Raw genomic sequence first — 21,816 nt, 5'->3', positions numbered from 1 at the left:
TCTTCAGCTGCATGAACCTATTGTTTAGGCCAAAAGCAACCAAAGCCTCATAGCTTAGCCTTCTACATAATTTGATATTTATACTTGAGAAAGAAATGCATTAGTTTTAAAAACATAGTGCTATTTTATATGTGCTTGTTTATTATAATGCAACAATCTACAGAATTCTTCATTTTCTGTGGAATTCAGTATTTTGAAAGAGACTAAACATTGGAGGATGTGAGGATAGAAACGATTTTGCATAAACAAAATCCTCCACAAGAAGAAAACAGTATTTCCTTCAGACAACTCAGGCAAGTTGCTTTCTTAAATGCAAAACATGTATACAGGCATGTGCCTCACCTTTAATGGCAATCTCTTCTGTCTTTGTAAACATACATATAGCATGCATGCATTACTTGTGCCATACACACACGTTAAAAATAGGTTACATCAAGCGTATCAAGACAGAAAGAGGGCCTAGTCTTAACAGAACCCAAAGGATGTACTGTAGTTTGTGGTAGTCTATACAACTGTAGGTACACTGCAGAGATTTTTATGCAATCCATGGCTGTTAAACATTCCCCTGACCTTTGCTTCAAGCATTTTAAACAGTATTCCATTACAGAAATGCTTGTAAGGCAGCCAGTTCAGCTCCTTTGCTAAATAATGATAGAGATTTTGTTAGGCATATTTTTTTTTAATACAAGCAGAGGTATTTTAGCCTTTGTTTCTGAGTATTTATTACAAAGGAACTCACCAAAACTAGGATTGATGGAGACTGAAGACGATGGTAGTTCGTTACTAATGTTCACACTCCCAGGTGCATTTCTGTAGTTCACCACCATCACATTATTTCCCAGACTGGCCTCAGATGGTGCTGGCATGAATGACGATGCCACTGGTGAAGATGCAACATGGACAGTACTTTCCACAACACTTGCTACAAAATTTGATTGGGCAGAAAGGTCAGGCATCCTTTTGTTTGTTGTGCATGTTGAATGCAATGAATGCGCAGAAACTACAGCGGGAAGTGGTGGGCTCTGCCTGTGAACAGGCTGCTGTGATTCAAGCTGAAGACTCTGTTGAACATGTTTTATTGTGGAATTGACATGAACATGGCTGTTTTGTAAAGCAACCCTTATGACTGGGCTCTGTCTTCCCTGTCGTGGTGAAGAAAGATGAAGACTTGGTTCCCTTTCCATGGATTTTTGTACTCCTATTTTTCCCTGGGGCAGATGACTGGAACTTCTGTATGTAAATCCAACTGGTTTCTGCAAATGTGATTCAGAAAACAATTAAAATGTTGTATTAGACATATCTGGTAATTTTTTTATTTTGCAAACTAGGAAGACTACATTTTAGTAATTATGCTATTGGCAACAGACTCTTAATTGCAGTATTAATTGTTATGAAGCTAGTACTATTATTTTTTAGCCTTCCCTTTATTTTCTTTTATTCTTTCTTGTAGTACCAACACTAAAGAGTTTATCTGGTCAGCTTCAACATTTCTCAATTTGCTTCCACCTGAGATGTTGGTGCAATTACTTTCTAAAAAGCCAGGGAAATATATAATGAGAAAGGCAGCTTCATAAAGGCTCTTAAAATGAACTTGATGAAAAAAAAAGAACAGCCAAATAACATTTAAAATCTGTCAGCCAGCCATTGACCCAGTCTGCTGAATTCTCAAGGAATGTCTCACTGCCATGTTAGCTTCTCTTTACACAAGAAGGGAAACAATACACTTTCTCTCCTGGCTGGCTGCCTCTTCATTCTTCACTTGCTAGCTCAAATCATTAAACTTCAGATCTCATCTACAATGGAAGATTCGAAAGAGACTAAGACAGACAAAGCGGCTATGTTTTCCAAGGCTTGGGGTACTTTTACTAAGAAACATATGCACCCTAAAGCGTGTGTTCTAGTTCAAAATACAAGTCATGGAGCAGGAGCTACCAAATGTAGCTGGCAGGCATGGCTTTAATTTTGCTGTTTCTTTTGTTTTACTTTTTGTATCTTTTTTTTGTTTACAGAAATCTAATTATATTCCACCCTGGTAGCCATTAAAAATATGACCTAAAGAAAGGCTTACATGCCAGAAAGTTTGTCCATTTCTCCAACTATTGGAGTTGATCTAATGAAAAACAAAACAAAACAAACTTTACTACCAACCTTTCCTTATTTATATCCTTAGGCCATCACACATACAAAAATGGTACAGCTATTTACAAAATAAAAAAAAAAAAAAAGGAACAACCTACAGCATTCCTGATGGTTTTAAAGAACCTAAGAAAATGGTTGGCAGGCTCCATTTGCTGGCTTCCCCCTTACACCTTATAGTGATAAAACAAAAGTCTTCCTCAGGAAAAAAACCCTGCAGTTCAGGACACTTTTAATCTGGACATTAAAGCAGCTGCCATCCCACATGATCAGAGGGGAGGGTAAGAGCACAGATGTCACAGGGTCCAAGTGTAGCTGACAAGCCCAGTTTGTTCCCCGAATCTCATATTTTTGGATGTGTGGACAGTACAAGCTTAGAGCTGTCAACAAAAATGCATTCCCAAATAAAATGTAGCACCCTATACAACATGCACAAGGGTGTCATCACTTTTATCACCCCTAAAGCAAATGGCCATACAGCTGTCTTGGCATCTCCTGACAGCAGAATCACCTCTGCCACATTAAAAGCTTTGCAATATTGTTAATGAAGAAAGGTCATTATGGATTTTATGGCCTTCTTCAAAAATCATGTTATGTTTTCCTTTAAAAGAGCATAGTTATAAGTACTGATATTCTGTCTTATTAGTTAAAAGTGGATTGACCATTTAGGAACAAAACGGACAATGTACACTTAATATCAAACTTTCTTAAAGAAACTGGGGAAAAAAAAAAGGCATCTTGGAATCAATAGAATAGCGATGGTTGGAAAGGATCTTAAGATCATCTAGTTCCAAATCCCCTGCCATGGGCAGGGACACTTCACACTAAACCATATCCCTCAAGGCTCTGTCCAACCTGGCCTTGAACACCACCAGGGATTGAGCATTCACAACCTCCCTGGGTCACGCATTCCTGTGCCTCACCACCCCTACAGTAAAGAACTTCTTCCTTAGATCCAATCTAAACTTCCCCTGTTTAAGTTTGAACCTGTTACCCCTTGTCCTACCCCTACAGTCCCTAATGAATAGTCCCTCCCTAGCATCCCTATAGCCACCCTTCAGATACTGGAAGGCTGCTATGAGGTCTCCACACAGCCTTCTCTTCTTATTAAAAGAAGAAAAATCTATACCATAATGAATATGACACCACACTGCTGAGATCTAAAAATTGGTTAGTCAATTGAACCAGCCTGTGTGAGTGATGCATAAACTCTCTTCTCATTGCAGAAACCAACAAGAAAGTAGACCACATCTTATACAGCAACACCACCAATCTATTCAAGTTTCAGATGTAACCTACACAATTCATTTCTGTTCATTTCAATACAAATAGAATTTTATGGCATCCTGAATTTGATGGGTGCCACTCAGTGACCACTAGTCAATAACAACACAGGAGACTGAAGCTGGCGTACAGTAAGAAATCAAGAATAATTTAATTGAAATGGATTTTAAGTCTACTACTTTGCTATTATTTTTAATCTTAGTGAGAGGATTTTTTTTTTAATAAGCATTAGAGGAAGTGAGAGAATGAAAGCACAAAAAAAGGCCTTAGGTTTTTAATACTCACAGGTTTGAGCAACAGTGGCTTTACACGAGAATGGTGCATTTCTGAGACCTCACGATGAAGCAGGTCAAATTTTTTATCCAAGTTCTGAATTGCATCATACATAGCCTGACAACACACACAAGAGTTAGGACAGTATTGTTTCACAAGAACCCAATTTAAATCTGAATAAATCAAGAAAGTTGAATTAAGAGCAAAATTCTTTCTCAAAAATTAGGCAAGATCTTTAGGTAATATATACATTCTGTAAGCATATTAAAGATCAATTTAGATACAAAATCCAAAAACCAGTAGTAAATATCACACAATAAAAAGAATTATCAGAGAAGTTTATTCTTGTGACATTAATGTGGCTGACACTTAAATGCTGCTCTTCCTGCTTCCAGCAGATGTTTTATTTGTACCTATTTGGTACATTTTGTTTTACATTGAAAAGACACTGACAAGTTCTAAGGCAAATCAGCTATAATATATTATTAAGTCACAACAAGCTTCCAAGTACACAGGTAGAAGGCTTACAGGCAGAAAACTGAAATGGATTTCTATATCACCAATGGGAAATATATTTATAAAAATACTATTTGTAAAGTAAAAATCCTAACTGGAATTGTGTGTGTCCAGTAATGTCAAAGACAACAATAAGGGCTTCCATAAGTTCACAGGTGACAAAAGAAAGGCTAGGAAAAATGTGGTCCCAATGTGATATGGGGGGGGGACCTGGTGACAGAGGACACAGAAAACAGTGAGGGATCCAGTGCTATCTTTGCCTCAGTCTTTATGAGCAAGATTGGCCCTTAGGCCAAGGAGATGGATTGGAAACTGAGCAGACAGCCACACCCAGGAAGTGGTCATCAGCAGCATAAAGTCTACATGAAGGCCAGTAACTAGCTGAGTACACCAGGATCCAATACTGGGTCTGATTCTGTTTAACATCTTCATTAACGATCTGTATGATGGGCAGAGCATACCCTCAGCAAGTTTACAGATGACATCAGACCTGCAAGAGCAGCTCATATACCAGGGGGTCATGCTGCCATCCAGACAGATGTCAACAGGCAGGAAAAATGGGCTGACAGAAACATCATGAAGGTCAACAAGTGGAAGTGCAAAGCCCCACACCTAGGGAGGAACAACCCCAGACACCAGGACATGCTGGGAGCCATCTAGCTGGAAAGCAGCTTGGCAGAAAAGGACCTGGGATCTCTTAGGGGTTACCAAGTTGAATACGAGTGCCCTTGCCACAAAGGTAACTAATGGTACCCTGGGCTGCATTACGCAAAATATTGCCAGCAGGTCAAGGGAAGCGATCATCTCCCTCTTCTCAGCACTTGTGAAGCTACAGTTGGAGTGCTGGGTCTAGGCCTGAGCTCTGCAATACAACAGAGATGTGCACATACTGAACAAAGTCCAATGAAGGGACGCAGAGAGGATGGGCTAGAACACCTCTCCCGTGAGGAGGCTGAGAGAACCAGGACTGTTCAGACTGCAAAAGAGAAAGCTCAGGGGGATCTCATCAATGTATAAACACCTGAAGGGAGGGTGCAAAGAGGATGGAGTCAGGATCTTCTCTTCCAGCGGTCCCCAGTGGCAGGACCAGAGGCAATGGGCACCAACTGAAACACAGGAGGTTCCAGGTTCCCTCTGAACATCAGGAAATACTTTTTCCCTGTGAGGGTGACTGAGCCCTGTCACAGGTTGCCCAGGGAGGTTGTGGAAACTCACTTCTTGGAGATATTCAAAAGCCATCAGAACATGGTTCTGGGTAACCATCCCTAGGTGGTCCTGCTTGAGTATGAGGTTTAGACAAGATAGTCTGCAGAGGTCCCTTCCAGCCTCAACCATCTTGTGATTCTGTGAAAATGAGATGTAAATGGTGTCTAAAGAAATCAAGTCAGCAATGCCTTCCAGAACAAATATGGCATTGCAATCAACTGCATACACATTTTTAATAATCACAGAATCAAAAATAAAAAACCTGAAAAAGAATTTATTGAAAGCGTCTGATCTTCAGTCAATCCCCAAGGTGAACCTTTCTTTCAGATGTTAAGAATTTGTGTTGCCTTACTAAAGTAATCAGACACACTTAAAAAGTATTATTGTGAAGGCCCAGATTTTCAGACATAAAAACCAGATAAGACAAAGCATTCAAAGTCCATCAGTTGTTACTATACATTACTGTGTGATATAGAAAGTTCCTTCTTCAATGTTTCCAGGATTTAGCAACTCAAACACAATGCTTGCATGGCAACTTAGACATACATTCTGTGCCATAAGAATATAAAGGAATTAGATAAGAGAATATTTATCTAATACTGAAAGGACACTGACAACTTGAAAATATCTATCACATACATGTCATCAGCTATTTCTGCAAAAAACACACAAGGACATTATAAACATATGAGTTACAAAGAGGAAACGTGTCTTCAACTAAGCAAAGCAATACCTTTTGTTGATCTACAGCATAACTAAATAAATTTCTAAAAATACATATGGATATGAAAAAAAATTGCTAGATGAACATGTAGTAGATAAATTGAAAATAATTTGAAGTTTTATCAAAACCAACAGTTAGGTTTCAATACAATTGCTATCTTTTTTTAAAAATAATTATCCTCAGACAAAAGAAGCTATCAATGTTTCCAAAATGTATAAATATCCCAAGCACTAAAAGTCCTTAAATTGGTATGGACAGTACAGGCATTATTAAAAGGCTTCATGTAGCTGTAGGGCAGACTTACTGGGAAGAGGGCATAACAGTGGAGTGAAGGAGATGGAAACAGCCTAGTAGGCATCAAAAGAGGCTACAGCTTCTCATTAGCACTACTTGCTGCAGCACACGTTCCCAGACTAGCAGCAATAATGTAAAAGTCACACAATCTGCTTAATCTTGCAAGGCGTTAATACTTGGCTACAAGCCACTGACGAATTATTCTCCCTAAAGCTTGGTCTAAGTATCTTTCATGAGTATTATGACTCCATAGTAACATAATTCCTCACCTGAATAAATATGGGATGCTTTTAATTTTTGGTGCACTCATTTTCAATCTTGCCAACTATTGCTTCAGAAGTCAAAAGCAAAGAACTCACCAAAACACCACTACCAGGATTTCGGCATACTTTTGGCAAGCCTCGTGTACTTTCAAAAATTGGGTGTGTATGACAGTCAGATCTTCCCCATTACCATGAAGTCCTTCCAGTAATCACTAGAATTTACAATTTGTATTGAAGCTTAATATTTGAACAGTATTCTTGGAAGCTATGATGTGAAAACTTAAGAAAATACAAAGTAGATTTTTTTTTTTTATTGAAAATACTGAGCAGGCAACTAACAAATGAAGAACTAGAAAGGATGAAGTCATAGGTTATTGACTATAGAATGCAAATCCTCCTGAAATTCAACTAAAATGGTTTAAATGCCATTTTGGAGAAAAAAAAAAAAAATAAAAGAAATACCTGGCAATAACTGAGGACCTCCATTAGAATTTTCTGCTGATCTCCAGTGTAGGAAGCTTCAGTGTAGGAAGCTTCAGATACAATGCTCCCCTTTTTCATTAAAATAATAAAAAAGAGTGTAAGCTAGTAGTATATGCAGTTTTAGGATACCACATTAAGCCATTAAAACCCTTCAAACCTCACACATTATTTAAGTCTACCCCAAAACATGCATCCCCAAAGCAGCTTTTCAAAGTCAGTCAAAATTAACTTATACATTCATAGTCTGGTTCATACTCATAAATGACACTGTCACTACCTTCATATTCTCCTTCCCTTGTTCTCATCTGGGAAATAACATGAAGAACTTTCAATGTTTTGAACCAGAGAGAACCTTCTAGGAATCCAACCTGGACATTTTCAGTTGCAGCTATAGGCCCTCCCTGGTTACAAAAGGGCCCAAGAAAGTGAGATTTAACACAATCATCTCATTTATGTACCTGGGGTTAGGTCATAACATAACATAAACCTCTTGTAAATTTATGTAATAGTATGTATTTTTATTTGGTTATTCTAAAGCCAGAACTTTGTCACCTATGTATGTTCTATATAGCCAGTCTTATGTAATTATAAGACTCCTTATAGATAGTTATACTAATTTAAATAAAACAATTGCAAAACAAAAAGTGTATTTATTTCAATGGGTATAACTATGCAGAAGCTGTAAAAAAGTGTAAAATGTAATTTTTTTACTGCCTAAAAGCTGCTTTGAGACAGAAATCAACAGTGCCACCACCTGGACAATTCTGACATTTTTCTTTTACTGGATGGGAGCATCATACATCATCCATCAACCATCCATCCATCATACATCATGGATTTCAAGTCTTGTTGTTGTGGGTTTTTTGTTTCTTTGTGTGGTTTTTAACTAAGTGATATTTAATCAGGTCTTATTTTTAAAAGGGAAGGTTGGCAATCCGGAGGTGGTGTTTTTCTGTTTCACAACAAGCAAAATTAAAGAGCCACCCTGACTTTTGGAATTTAAGAATAATATTTTAGTGATGTGAACTAAGATTCACACTACCTCAAGTTAGAACTATGTAGTCTGTCTTTGGACAGATGGAGGCAAACCCTTATTCAACATAAAGTTTCAACTCTTATCGTAAATTCTACAAAGAGATTTTTACTGAGAAAAATAACAGAATCCACATGGGAAATCAGTACAAGTTACTCTCTGTTGCACACTAGCTGTTGTTACACACACACAGTATCCAGCAAAACAAGGTTTTACTCTTGCTAGAAGCTTCCATGCCCTACATTTATATCCTACCCCCACTTCTTCACTGGGATATCACTAAATGAGCATACAAAAGTAAAGGAAAAATTACATGCCCAATGACATTGAAACCAGCCTCAAAACAAAGGGCTACTGTTTTGGGAAACATACCACATTCTGTCCCACTAGAGTAGGGGCAAGTCGTTTTCTTTTATTACGTGAAAACACAAAATTCATTTTCTCAGGGCTGTGACCATTTCCTCTCTGCATACTTGCAGAATGGCTCATATGTGATGTTAATCGTTCAGCTAGCACTGATAAGCCTTGGCTTCCTGAAAAAAATGGAGAGAAAGCAAAGCATATCAGAAGGCTTCGCACTGTGTTAAACATTTCACTATGAAGAAGCATGCAGCCACCTTATTTTTTTTCTTACTTTCTAACCGCTTAGTTATTTGAAATTTGTTTACTAGCATATTATTAAACACTTACTAAATTCATTTAGAGCTGAAATCATAAATTTAATATTCTTTCTTCCAAACTCTCTTCAGCCTCCTTTTCATTTGCCTTGCTTTTCACTGCTGATTCTCTGTTTTCATGTCCAATTTTACAAAGTCACAAAACTCAGAACCCCAACAAGACCAGTTAACTGAAATTCAGGCGAAACACCCACAGTGTAAAACAGTTTCCATTTGTTTCGTCCTCAGCTGTCCATTCCCTTCACTTATGGGGTCTCTCCCATCTTTGTCACTGAAACACTCTTCAACAGGTAATTTCTGTTGACTCAGTGTAGTCAGGGACTACCAAACCCAAGATATCCACAAGTGGTACACAAAATGCTTCCACCGCTTATGTGTGGGACTGGCACACAGTTAAAAAGCTCTGCCCTAATTCTCCTGAAGCCCAGACCTATCTTTTGAAGAACATTAAAGGATCTTCACTGTTAAGGGAAAAACTGTGTCTCTACTGCCAATTTTGCCTGTCCGTCATACACAGGCTTCTACCTCAAACTTTCCAGAAAGGGCTATAGCAGCTCTTTTTTAAAAGAAATATAAACTTAAGAAGGGAAGAAGAAGAAAAAAAGAAAAAATAAAAGTAGTAATTACTTCCCCTTGAGTTCTATGTATATTAGCTATAGACAGGCTAAACACTATATAGGTAATAAGATACATATAAGAGAAGATATTAATGGACAAGGAAAGCTGAAGAAGCTAAACAAGACCTTGGAAAGTTTGAAAGAACTAACGAAAAATAGCTGGCATAAAAAGGCAACACCAAGTTTCCACCATACTATCTGCTGTGAAAGGGCTTTCTGCAGCTTAACCTAAGCTGAAAAGGTATGGTGGGGGAGTTTTGCGGATACCTACAATAAATTTTTTCCAAGTAAAAGGGGCTGCATGAGAAGAAGTTACAAGGGTACTTCTTACTGCTTCTGCAAAATAATGAAACTTATTTTGTGGCCCAACTGGAAAGTAGAACTAATATCCCAAAAGCAGAAGAGAAATCAAATCCAATGGGACAAGGACAAGCTAAGAGAAATACTGGAAAGCAAAGACAATCACTTTACTTTTATGCACTCTAAGAGGAAGGGGCCGGGCAGGACAGAAAAATAGTAATGTATTCAGATTAATCAAAAAAAAAAAAAAAAAAAAAAATTTCATTAAGAGCCCAGACAAATGTTGTGGCAGAGCTGACAGATGCTACCTAGGCAAGAACTGTGTTAGTTTTAGATTAGTGCAGTTAACATCATTTCGAAATCACAATCAATACTCAGCAATAAAAAGATATATGCAGTTAATATTAAACTTAATATTTATTCCCTTAGGTGAAGATTAAAACCTACCTACTCTCCCACCCAGCTTAAGAATTTCCCAGATCACCTCATCCCTCTGTCTTCACCACACAGACCTAGCACTCATCTCCTAGTACTAAGCATCCTCAGAACTGAACCTGAGAGACAGTAGCACCCTGAGAGACCAACAGCAATACAGGCAAGAGAACACGTTGAAAGTAGAAGGGGTGCAGGGCAGGAGGATTAACTCACAGGCACAGTGTAGTCCCTCAAACTTCAGATACTTTCTGCAGACAAACCAGAATGCTACTTTACCTGGAGAAACATCAGCTTCCTGGTTTAATTATATTTTAAACATATTATGTTAAACTAATCATATTTCTGATTAGCTTCCCAAACTTAGATTTAGGCACAAATACGACCTAAAAGAAGAGTGCCAGCAAAAGCAATACCGAGTTTGTGGGCATAAATGGCTAAGTAAAAACAGAATGGAAGTGTTCTGCAGCTGGCTGCTCTGACAGCTCTGTATCCGTAGGCAAGAAGATATGAGACAAAAGTCAAAGAAACCAGTTTGGACAGACAGAACCAGATCTGAAGAAAAGGTACTGCTTGACAAGTCACTGGCCTAAGATGGTTGAATAAAATAATGAGAGAAATGCTGTTCAAAGAGTTAAGTTAAACAGTTATATTCAAGATAAACTTATGCCATGTTTTAGTCATACATCTCACTATACTCAATTTTAACTAGACAATATCAAATGCTAACGATCAACAACAGGAGCTGTAAACCTGAAGTCGACAAAACCATCTTTTACCTTTTAAAAAACAATCATACCCACTCATGATTCTTCTGTTGATACAGAAATAATCGTTCCTGCCCTGAAATCAAGACGAGCAACTGTCTATGACAGTTTCTCAGGTGGGATTTTTTTTAATATTATTATTTTTTTAAACAGACTCAAACCCCAAAGTAAGCCATCCAAACCATCCTCCTCCCCCAAATATGTTTTCAGACATAAATGTACAAAAAATTAGAGTATACTCTACTCTCAAGTAGAAGACCAAAAAAGATTAAAAGTTCTCAGAAGCACCTAACAACACTAGGAAGCTGAAATGTAACTTGACTCTGCTGAAGAGGAATACTGATGAGATTCTCTATAAAACCAACTGGCCAAACAAAAAGGCCAATAAGGGCCATCACTTAGCTAGAGTCATTTTCCTTGCAAACTCGGTAATACTGCTACTGGACTTACTAAATGCTCATAACAACTATGATTAATTTTTGTCTGGGCCAACAGAGAACTGGGTAAGATTTGAGAGACTTTCATCTTGCATGTTAAAATAAATGCAGTGAATTAAAGACGAACAGCAAAAGCTACTTACAGCTGGTAATTTATCACCTTAAACAACCATCTTACTACCACCGCACATCAGTATCCCCAGCGCGCCACTGAATTGCACTGGCCAGTTTACCTAAAAAACTCATTTTCTGGGTTAGGTTCTTCCATGCCATTTATTTTCCAATTTGCTTGCTAATTCATTCCTAGGTATACTTATTTATAATTAAATTTAAAAAAATGTAAAAATGTAATATTTCAATGGGTTCACTATTAATAAGGACCTCTAAAATAATAACTAAAAAGGTCCCTTTTTTTAAATGCATTGCCAATCAGTTTCTGTAAGGTAGCTTTCTAATAAAACACATTGTAACAATAAGGGTAATACAGAAAGCATCCAAGACAGCAGCACTGTCAATACAGCATTAAAACTAGCCATTAACTATTCATTGCAGTAAAAATGAACAATTACCATAGGCAAGTTGAGCCACATGGTGAACACCACTGTTTACTTCAGAGTTTTGTTCCATTGACACACAGCTTTGTGTGGACAGTCCATTTTCTCCGTTGTCAATAATCACTGCTTCCACATCATCTTCAACATTCACAGGTACATAATCTATCAGCATATGTAGAAAGAGAAACAGGTAAGGCTAGACACCCCTCTGCATATCAGGTGACTAGCACTTTTATCTGGTCTAGCATTATCTGGATTGTACCACCACTGGCTAATTTTAACCCAGTTTCACTTTTGCATCTAAATGCAGCCACTTCTAAACGGCATTGAGGTTTCAACACACACTAGAAGAGAGAAACAGCTTGCTGTTACTCTCCCTACAGCATCCAGCTTCAGCAGAAACAATTATAAACCAGTACTGGTTTATAACTTCGAAGAACTCCACTATTTACACTCAAGCATATGACAAAACATTCTTTTGGATATGAAATTTTACTTCCATAAACAAGAAATGTTTAATGGACTTAAATTCTACAAGTCCTAACTGCAGAACTGGTATTCAGATCAAACCAAAGATCAGCTCCCAGTAAGATGCTGTGCAGAAATACTGAATGGCAAATCTTCAGTACCAAATTTTTTCCAATTAAACATACTACATCAAGAAAAAAACCACCGTGGTTTCAGAATAACTGTATTATAGCTATTAGCGCTAGATCTGTTGGCTTTGGGAGGGTAGGGCAGGAAGTAGAATTTATTCTTGATTAAACAAATTAATGCAAGGAACCACACTGTGAACCACTGAAGTTAGGAAATAAAACGTAAATTCAGCCAGCACACGCTAACTATACAAGCACATGCTGTATTTTCCACAGGATCTCTACCCTGTTCAGGGCACAGCATGGACTAAGCTCCAGGAATGAATAAGGGCTGCATGACTATAATAGTGGTCTGGTTCTTTACTCTTACACAAACAATTCATGTCAAATCCTGATCTGTTCTTCTGTGCCCATTTCTTAAAAGACCAAGAGGTGGGAAAGAAGCTGAAATCCATAGGTCATAAAAGTCTTCCTTTTGCCCCCCCCCCCCCCCCGTTACTCCCATCTAATCCAGAAGAAACAATTCACCAGGATTTGGATTTGGCTGTCATCAGATTATGAAAGACTTCACCAAACTGTGGGTCTGTTCAGAAACATCAACCAGTTGCCATGCAGTCAGTAGATACGCTTACACTAGTAAATGAAGCCAAAAAGCTAGTTGGGGCATAGCTGCCCTGCAAAAAGAAGTTTAGCTGTTAGGACTGGGAGCTGGCATACACTGTTTAGGCCCAGAGAACGGTTCTTGGCCCATTTTAATTAGCTGTATAGAAGTAAACAAGAGGATTACTCATGAACTTAATTTAGGTGCAGCTTTTAGCACTTCAGTGATGTTCACTGACTGAAGTTCAATGCAAGCTAACATGAACTATTTGTACGTGTTGAATTATTTAACTGCCTCATAGACACAAACTCTTTTTTGTTGACATTTATCTAGTATTCTACCTACTCTGGGAGGGAGTTAACAGTCAGGAAAAGTGCAACTGTAATGAAGCAGGCAAGAACAGAATCCTCTCTGCCAATTTCCCAAATAGGGTACTGTATAGCCTGGCAAATGCCTTACTTACAGCTGGCCTGCTGCTGCCCTGCAATCATCTTTCTATCCCTAACTAGAGAAAGTGACACGAGTTTGCTGACAATACAAAACTGGGAGGAGTGCTGCGCTGTTATTCAGGAGGAGCTAGACAGGCTGGAGGGATGGGCAGAGGGGAACCTTTTGAAATTCAACAGAGACAGGTGGAGGGTCCTGCACCTGGGGAGGAACAACCCCAGTCACCAGGACAGGATGGGTGCTGACCTGCTGGAAAGCAGCTCTGTAGACAAGGACCTGGGGTCCTGGTGGACAGGCTGTTCATGGGTCAGCAGCAATGTGCCCTTGTGGCCAAGAAGGGCAATGGTATCCTGGACTACAGTAGGAAGAGCATTGCCAGCAGGCTGAGGTAGGTAATCCTCCCTCTCTACTTAGTCCTGGTGAGACCCCACCTGGAATGCTGTGTCCAGTCCTGGGCTCCCCAGTACAAGAGAGACATGGAGCTCCTGGAGCAAGTCCAGCAAAGGGCTACCAGACTAATTAAGGGTCTGGAGCATCTCTCATATGAGGAAAGCTGGAGGGACCTGGGCCACTTCAGCCTATAGAAGAGAAGACTTAAGGTGGGAATCTGATGAATGTGTATAAGTATCTGAAGGGAGGCTGTCAGGAGGATGGAGCCAGACTCTTTCTCAGTCATGCCAGCCAATGGGCCATGAGGCAATGGGGATAAAGTAAAACACAGGAAGTTACACCTGAACATGAAGAAGAACTTCTTTACTGTGACGGTGACTGAGCATTAGAATACACTGCCCAGAGAGGTTGTGGAGTCTCCTTCCCTGGAAAGAATTCAAGAGCCACAGTCTTGAAAAATGTGCTCTAGGTGACTCTGCTTGAGCAGGAAGGTCAGACTCGATGACCTCAAGTGGTCCCTTCCACCCTCAAGTATTCTATGAAATCGTACATTACCTGTGCAACCCTACAATGCACAGAATTTTCCTGTATATTCACCACAAATCTCATGCCTCCCATTGGCCCACAGGAAATAAGGCAGGCAAATCAAGCCTAGCTGACCAGCAACTACACCACTGAAATCTACAGCAGACAGAGCAACAGGTACAAAGAGGGAAAATTCTGTGGAACCAGCATGTAGCAAAGACAAAGCAGCTCCATCTGGACTAGAGGAAGGCTAATATGATCAGAAATCAGGACAGTTTCTACAGGTAGTTGATACTGAAAGGAAAGCTCAGTCTTCCACACCCTTCCCTGCTCTCCCTTAAATAAGTTTCAGTATCAGAGTATCAGTAGTACAGTGGACTCTAAGCAGAAAGTCACCAAAATCTGTAGCTACAGGAGCTCTCAGCAGAAGGATAAACACATGAAACAGAAGATACAGAAAATGCCTCACTTCCAAAACATAGCTAATTATTTGCAACACATTTCTACAATGATGTAGGGGCAATGCAGCAGCATGCACTAGTCTCCTCTAAGATGGTGCCCACAGTCTTCCTCATCCCAAGAACTTTTATCCTCCATCATCCATTGCTCAACATGGCTGCTTTCATGCAGGGAAAGAAAATTATTCCTTCTTCAAAATGGCACTTTTACACAGACAGTCAAGAAGTTGTGAGATTAGAATACATGACCCATGGTTTATCAACATGACCGGTGACTTCAACAGTAAGGAAATCTGCTCCAAGAAACACAGACCCACCTGCTTTACACTAAGCACTTCGTCCTTTTCCTAATGTATTCTAGCTGCTTTGCCTCTGAAGTCAGTCAACAAATGAAAATGTCTTTGTAGTAGACTGGTTAGTCATTAAAAAAAAAACAAAAAACAAAAAAAAAAACTGCTCAAAAGTATTTTGTCTAGAAGGACTTGACAACAAATAATGGGTAGTTTAAAAAAAGGTGTGTGGGGGCAGAAGTAGTTATCATATCATAGTCCTTTACATAACTTATTCAGGCAAGGTGAAGCAATCCTTCATGTCACAACTGAAGTAATTCTTACATGTGAGGACAACTTCGTTCATTCAACTGCAATCTTCACACACCTTCAGAAACTTATGACAAAAGAATAAAAGAATTCCAGCTATTCACTTATAATCTTAAAGAAACTGCAACACAGTCCTGTAAGCAATGCTGAGTATTTCTCTTGCTTCTGAGAAGCGTTAACAATATGGAGCAATACCGTATACAGCACCAAACAATATTAAATACCTATCTGTCTTTCAGGTAGAAAGCACAAACTGCCAGATTCTGTGATTAATTTGTGGTCCTGAAAAAAAAAAAAATAAAAAAAATTAAGCCATCAAGATTATTTTTCACATGAGACTTGAATGAAGATGTAACTGCATTTCTTGTGCTAAGTTAGTAATTTCATTGCATCAACTCCACTGACACAAAAAATATAATGACATAGATATTTAGATGTTTCCAGTTAGTCTTGACAGGAAATTATAAATTAAACAAGTGTGATTAAGAAATATTTTAGGTTTATATATTTCAAATAAGGCTTTTACCATGAAGTGAATTACACATTTAGTAAGTAAAACCTACTAAGTAGGCTGGTTTATCAAGTCATTGGAACCATTTATCAGTGTAAGAGAATGCTTAATTTCTGTTTGAAAACTGAACTGACAATCCTCTAAAATGAGAAAAACTTCACCAAACTAATTGCTCTCTGAGAGTCAATGCATGCACTGGGTTGTATGGTATAGACTACAACTTGTGATTTTCAGTAAGACAGTAGGATGTATTATAGATCCATTAAATGGATAAACGCACGTGCAGAAAAATGTGTTGCACAGAAAGATAGTTGGAGACAGAGCAGTACTGTGAAAAGACCAGATTAGAAAACCAAGATTGGAGGTGCTCTTTTTAACTTAAAAGCCGTTGTGTTCACCATTCAGAATTCTTTCACCAGGATTTCTTCTTTGCTTCTTTCTACACAAAATCATCAGGTATTTGGCAGCAGGTATTTGTAGGAAGTTAAAAGCACTTACTGAGCTTTCGAGCAATTTGAGCTCAGCTTTCATAATGATTTACATGCAGAAACGTCCAACTGTGTGTCTAACCCTGCATCAGAAGTTACATTACTATAGTAAGCTGCTTTTATGCACCAAAGTAAACCCAAGCATCATAAAGAACTTATTTCCAATAACCAATGGAGAAATATATTTAAAGTAATTATGGCTTAAAAATTTTCTTTCTTTTGAAACCCTTTCATTTGATCAACCTACTCCAGCAACCAAATGACCGCTTATCTTTTCAGTGCTGCTCGATCACCTTTCTCCAAATGGTGTAGTAGTATAGGTATTGGTGAAAAGAGCTAAAAACAGAAGAAAAATGCAAAACATAAGAATGAAAGACAAACAGAACCAGACTGAAACATACATAAAACTCAAAGATGCATGGACAGGCCACTGAAATGATTTAGAGATGAAAAGATGTTGATATTAAACATCCAGAAATAGTAGAAACAAGCAAACAGAAACCAAAACCCTCACAAAACTAAAGTGCAAAACATGAAGTCTTTGAGTTAAAAAGAAAACAAAAACAAATGCCAAAAAATCCCTCTGTAGCAACTACAAATTACATACCAAAGCTAATGAAGCAAAGCAACCCTACCCAACAACATTAAAAACAAAACAACAAAACATCAAGGAACTAACTGACCTGGGTTTAAACTAAGTTACAAAAGGCAACTCGGCTAGCATTAACTTGGACCACAGCTAAATCCTGCTTTAATTATGGCCTGACACTTATGCTAGCATACACAAAAAAAAAAAAGAACTAACACAAGAGAGTGCACAGAGGTATCAGTGCCATGATGCCTTTCAGGGCCAGTATCATCCCATCCCAGCTTCAAGTAATCATTTGCATATTATCTCAGTCTCACCGCAGACATAACTAAGAGTTTTAAGCATTATCATAGTATGCATTATCTCCGCATACCATGATAATCAAACCTATGAGCAAAGAAATACAATGGGATCTAATGCAACAGCTGGTCTGTAGAAAAACTGACAGACTTGTCTTTCCCCAAGTAGGTTACCAATTAAATACACAACATATACCTGAGGGACAAGGAAGGACTCATACTGAGTCAGACATTACCTAATGAATGCTCTCACTTTTTGCAGAAACAGAAATGTAGGTAACCATGAGGTATGGAATGTTAAAGGCAGGTGAGAGCTGAAACCACTAAGCAGAACTAAATCCTATCCCGACCTCTATTGCAGAGTTCCTGGGGGCTGCTAGCCAAATCACAAAAACTGAGTCAAACTTTCCAAAGAAATACGGTGTTTTTTTTCTTCATTTTCTAAGAGTTCAGTTAGACATATATTTCTGCAAATGTGATCTCAATACTCCCAGGTGCAACAGACAGTCATGGAAGCTATGTGTAAAACAAACTAGATTTCATAATGATGCTCAAGTACTGTACTCAGAAAAAAATGGTACCATCCACCACAAGTTGCATCCTTGAATTTAGCATGTTTCTGATAATTTTGTCATTAATCTAGATATGTTGTCACAGGTCAGAGACACCATAATATTCTGCCAGGGATAACATGCTTATCAACAGCCAGTAAACACTGGAGCAATAGTTAATTTAGAATGCTGTAGTCAGAATTTGCATGACTGAAGTCTGCAACAGATTAAAACAATGGGATCATATATTGAGCAAATGCAAACCAATTACTATGGTGAGGAGCAGAGTAATGAAACCAGATTTCCTGCGGCATTATGTCTCATCTGGATTACTAAAATGCTAATAAGATCAAAACTCTAGGTAAAACAAGCATCAGAAAGAGGTCTCTGCTCACTAAGATTTGAATACATATTGCAACTTTTGACTGACGAATACTATTAATGGTACATCTTTTCTGATGCTGAGGAATTTAGAACAGTCTTAATATTTTTTTAAGATTACTTACAGACAAAGCCAATCAGGAGACCAAAAGAAATTAGGACAAAAGAGAAGGAACAGACACCCAACGCATTACTCTGTACATTTGCTTAGTCTGGACTATATCAGCATTCCTATGCTCCTACCCTACAACATCTTAATCCTAGCCTTTTACTTCACACTGACACTTGTATTGTTGCACAGTGAACTGGCTGAAACCTAACCCCAACAAAAATATTTATTTTTTTTTTTAGCCAGAAAAGCTCCTTGAACCATGAAATCACACACGGAAACTGGGCATCTGAGCAAGAGAGAAGTGGAACCTCTTGAGAGGGTAGAGTCCTGTGACAGCAACAAGCTAAATCAGCTTAAACTGATGTGAGGCTGTATAAACATTACTTCTTGGAAGGGCAGGGTAGAGCATGCAGCTGACAAAAATACGCGGTTTGAGCCTAAGTTAAACTCTAAGATACAGAAATTGCACTATGCATTATGTCTTTGACAGGAAAGACCATTGTGTCAGGCATCGCACTTTAGGCGCACTGCTCATCTCTGCTGGTACTCAGGTTTTGTAGCAAAGTAACTGCAGCACCCGGGGACCTGCCACGGCCGAGACACCGCTGCTACATAGCCAAGTCTCCACCGCGTTTTACCTCTACACTCACCATCTGAAGACTAAGGAACGCGAATGCTTCCCCCACCGCATACCACGCAACTGCCGCTGTCACCCTCGGGCCCTACACCGTGCGATAATCAAACTGTGTCAGGGTCACGTTACTTCGCCTGGGCAGTAATCTCCCTGCGGGACTCCCGCTTCCAGCTCCCCCGCGGCACAGCCACGCACGGCCGCCCCTCAGCCCTTGGCTTCGCTGCAGAGGCTCCTCGGCAATACGCGCTCCCAGGGAGGGGAAAACCCGAAGCCGTTGGGGCACGCCCAGCGCGGCGACTACAACGGCCCCCGGCCGCGAGGACCCTCCCTGCCGCGCACGGAAACCGTTAACCGCTGCGGGTACCGCTACTCCCAGCCCGCACAGCGCCCCGAGCCCCCACAACCACCGCCGCCACGACGCGGCGGTGACGGGCAGCAGCGACAGCCAATGGCGATGGTGCACCGCGCCGGAACCGGCGAATAGCGGCGGGCGTGGTGGGCGTGGCTCGACCGGCTAGGCAGCGAGCGCTGCGGCTGCTGCGAAAGATGAGGGAGCTCTGTGCGCGCCGCGTCTCGTCTGCTTTCCCGCGGCGGGCCGCTGGCCGCTCTGCCGGCGGCCTTACCGTCGGCGGACATAGCTTGCTGGGGCGGCAGAGCACGGCGTCCTCCTCAAAGCGGATAGGGCAGCGAAGCGAGCCGCGGCTCCGTCGCAGGCAGGTGTGGCTGGAATGCAGTGTTGGAAACGGAAGCAGCTTCTCCGATGTGAGCGACAAACGATTTTGAACCAGTGCGGCTGCGCGCTAGGCACGGGACCGCGCCTGGCAAACGGGAGTCTGAGGGGGCGGAGGCGGTGCCGCCCGCCCTCCCGGGCTGCCGCCTCCTCCCCGGCGCCGGAGGTGCGATGTCGGGGCCGGTTCTCGCCTTACCGACGGTTCCCCGGTTCCTCTGTGCTGCTCTTGTTTCTGTGGCGCTGCCACGCTCCGTGCCTGCCCAGGCCTGGATAAGTGCAGGGAGCTCAGTTTCATGCAGGCTTCTCCGTCCTTAGGAGGATGGAGGGCTGGTGGGCTGCTCTCCGAGTCTCTCTGGCAAGGCACGTCCGTGTGTAGCTAAATTGTACCCTCCGCGATCCTCAAAATGCAGAGCCTCGTGTGTGCCATCCATGGGTCCAGGTTTCAGCATACAGTAGTGTGTTTATCTTACCACGCCATGAGGTACCCCTTGGGTTCTTTGCAAGCTGCTTGTGATGGGAGAAATTCAGTTGCGGAGGAGTAGTAATGGCTTCAAAAGGTTGTCCTCACAGAACTGTACAGTCGGGTTGATACCAGGTGCTTAATAAAATGCATTGCTAGTAGCTTATTTCTAAGAACTATTTATTTATTAATAGTTCAGGTAATACACATTTTTGTATGCTCTGCTAAATTCTCTATCAAGTGCCAGCAAAGCATTTGTTTAAAGGAGAAACTCAAGATGGAAGTACTTATGCAGGATGGATGAGCCGACTGGCAGCAAAACTAAGAACTAACTGGCTGAAAGGTGATTCCTATTGTGACCACCAACTCGCTGACCAGTGACACAAGAAACCAAAGAGAAGTAGGCAGTGATCGTGTGGACTGATTAAAATTAAAAGTTGCTTAACAAATAGGAAACTATGTGGTAAGTAATGAAAGAGTTATGTAACTTGTAACCAATGAGGGCTGATGTCTTTGTTTGATGCCATGAATAAAGAGTGTAAAGCTTTGACAGTTGGGGAGCTAGGCATTGCTACCTATTTTGCACAAGCTAGAATAAAAGAATAGAAATACCTATAATTTGCATTCTGTTGAAGGGCATGGAAGAGGGAATGTCTGCAACTTGTATGTGGACAGAAGAGGGAATCAGTAGAAGCAATAGGAATTACGGCAGGTAATGATCCTGCGTGTGGGGCGTTTTGGTGGCCCACGTGGAAGATCTGTAGTCCTTTGCCCAGATTGACTAACCACTTCAGGTAGAGGGGTTTGGCTGGGTGAATTCTGACCTTTTGATTGTGAGCTTTGTACGACCAGCCCTGAAACCTGGATGACCAGTGATTCAGTAGTGCAAAATTATAGTAGTTGCAAAATTATATGAGATAAAACAGGGAAAGAAAGAATCTCATTCAGCCTTCCACGAAAGACTTTGTGAAGTGGTTTGTAAGGGAAATGTTCTGGACCCTGAGAGTGAAAAAAGTAGAATGTTATTTAATCTGCTTTTTATCGGTGGAATGGTGATTTCACAGCTAATGTGACTACAAAGTATAAAATAGCAGAGACGAGGTACAGGAAAAATAGAGAAAGAGGCCAAATTCTAAGCCCTGTTGTTAGCTGCCTTAACTAGTGGACAGTGGCAAGTTAGGGGAATGAGTGTCTGAGGATGTAGGGGACTGAGAGGACAAGGACATGGTGAAATACCTCTCTAAGCTGACCAATGTGCCTATTGCAGCTGGGAAGGGTGTTGGAAGAGAGAATATCCACAACTTGTAAGTGGGCAGAAAAGGCAGTTGGAAGAAGCAGTAGGAGTTACATCAGAAATCAGTTTAGATTGAAGGGGACTGGAGCCGATCCTCTGGTTCCAATTGAGCTCTGGAATGAAACAATAGATTTCTTGATAGACACTGGAGTTAC

At 40.3% G+C, this 21,816-nt stretch overlaps 1 protein-coding gene across 1 annotated transcript in view; it reads right to left on the bottom strand.

The window, feature by feature from the left end:
- The window catches only part of BEND2 (BEN domain containing 2), a 31,467-nt gene extending 11,503 nt beyond the window's left edge, over window positions 1–19,964 (bottom strand). Inside the window, exons 1-8 of the mRNA XM_062603673.1 lie at window positions 19,801–19,964; window positions 15,837–15,894; window positions 12,012–12,158; window positions 8,585–8,745; window positions 7,413–7,484; window positions 7,159–7,248; window positions 3,706–3,810; window positions 740–1,253 (exon numbers count right to left, since the gene is read on the bottom strand). Coding sequence (XP_062459657.1) covers window positions 740–1,253; window positions 3,706–3,810; window positions 7,159–7,248; window positions 7,413–7,484; window positions 8,585–8,745; window positions 12,012–12,069 — 1,000 coding nt within the window. The 5' untranslated portion in view covers window positions 12,070–12,158; window positions 15,837–15,894; window positions 19,801–19,964. The remainder of the gene's footprint in view (window positions 1–739; window positions 1,254–3,705; window positions 3,811–7,158; window positions 7,249–7,412; window positions 7,485–8,584; window positions 8,746–12,011; window positions 12,159–15,836; window positions 15,895–19,800) is intronic.
- Window positions 19,965–21,816: the final 1,852 nt, after the last annotated feature.

The sequence above is a fragment of the Pezoporus occidentalis genome, unplaced genomic scaffold (assembly GCF_034315485.1).
Source record: "Pezoporus occidentalis ecotype Australia unplaced genomic scaffold, CSIRO_AGI_Poc_V1 ctg81, whole genome shotgun sequence".
NCBI classification, from domain to species: domain Eukaryota; kingdom Metazoa; phylum Chordata; class Aves; order Psittaciformes; family Psittacidae; genus Pezoporus; species Pezoporus occidentalis.
The sequence above is the reverse complement of the archived record's forward strand: the minus strand, read 5'-3'. Positions and strand labels throughout refer to the sequence as shown.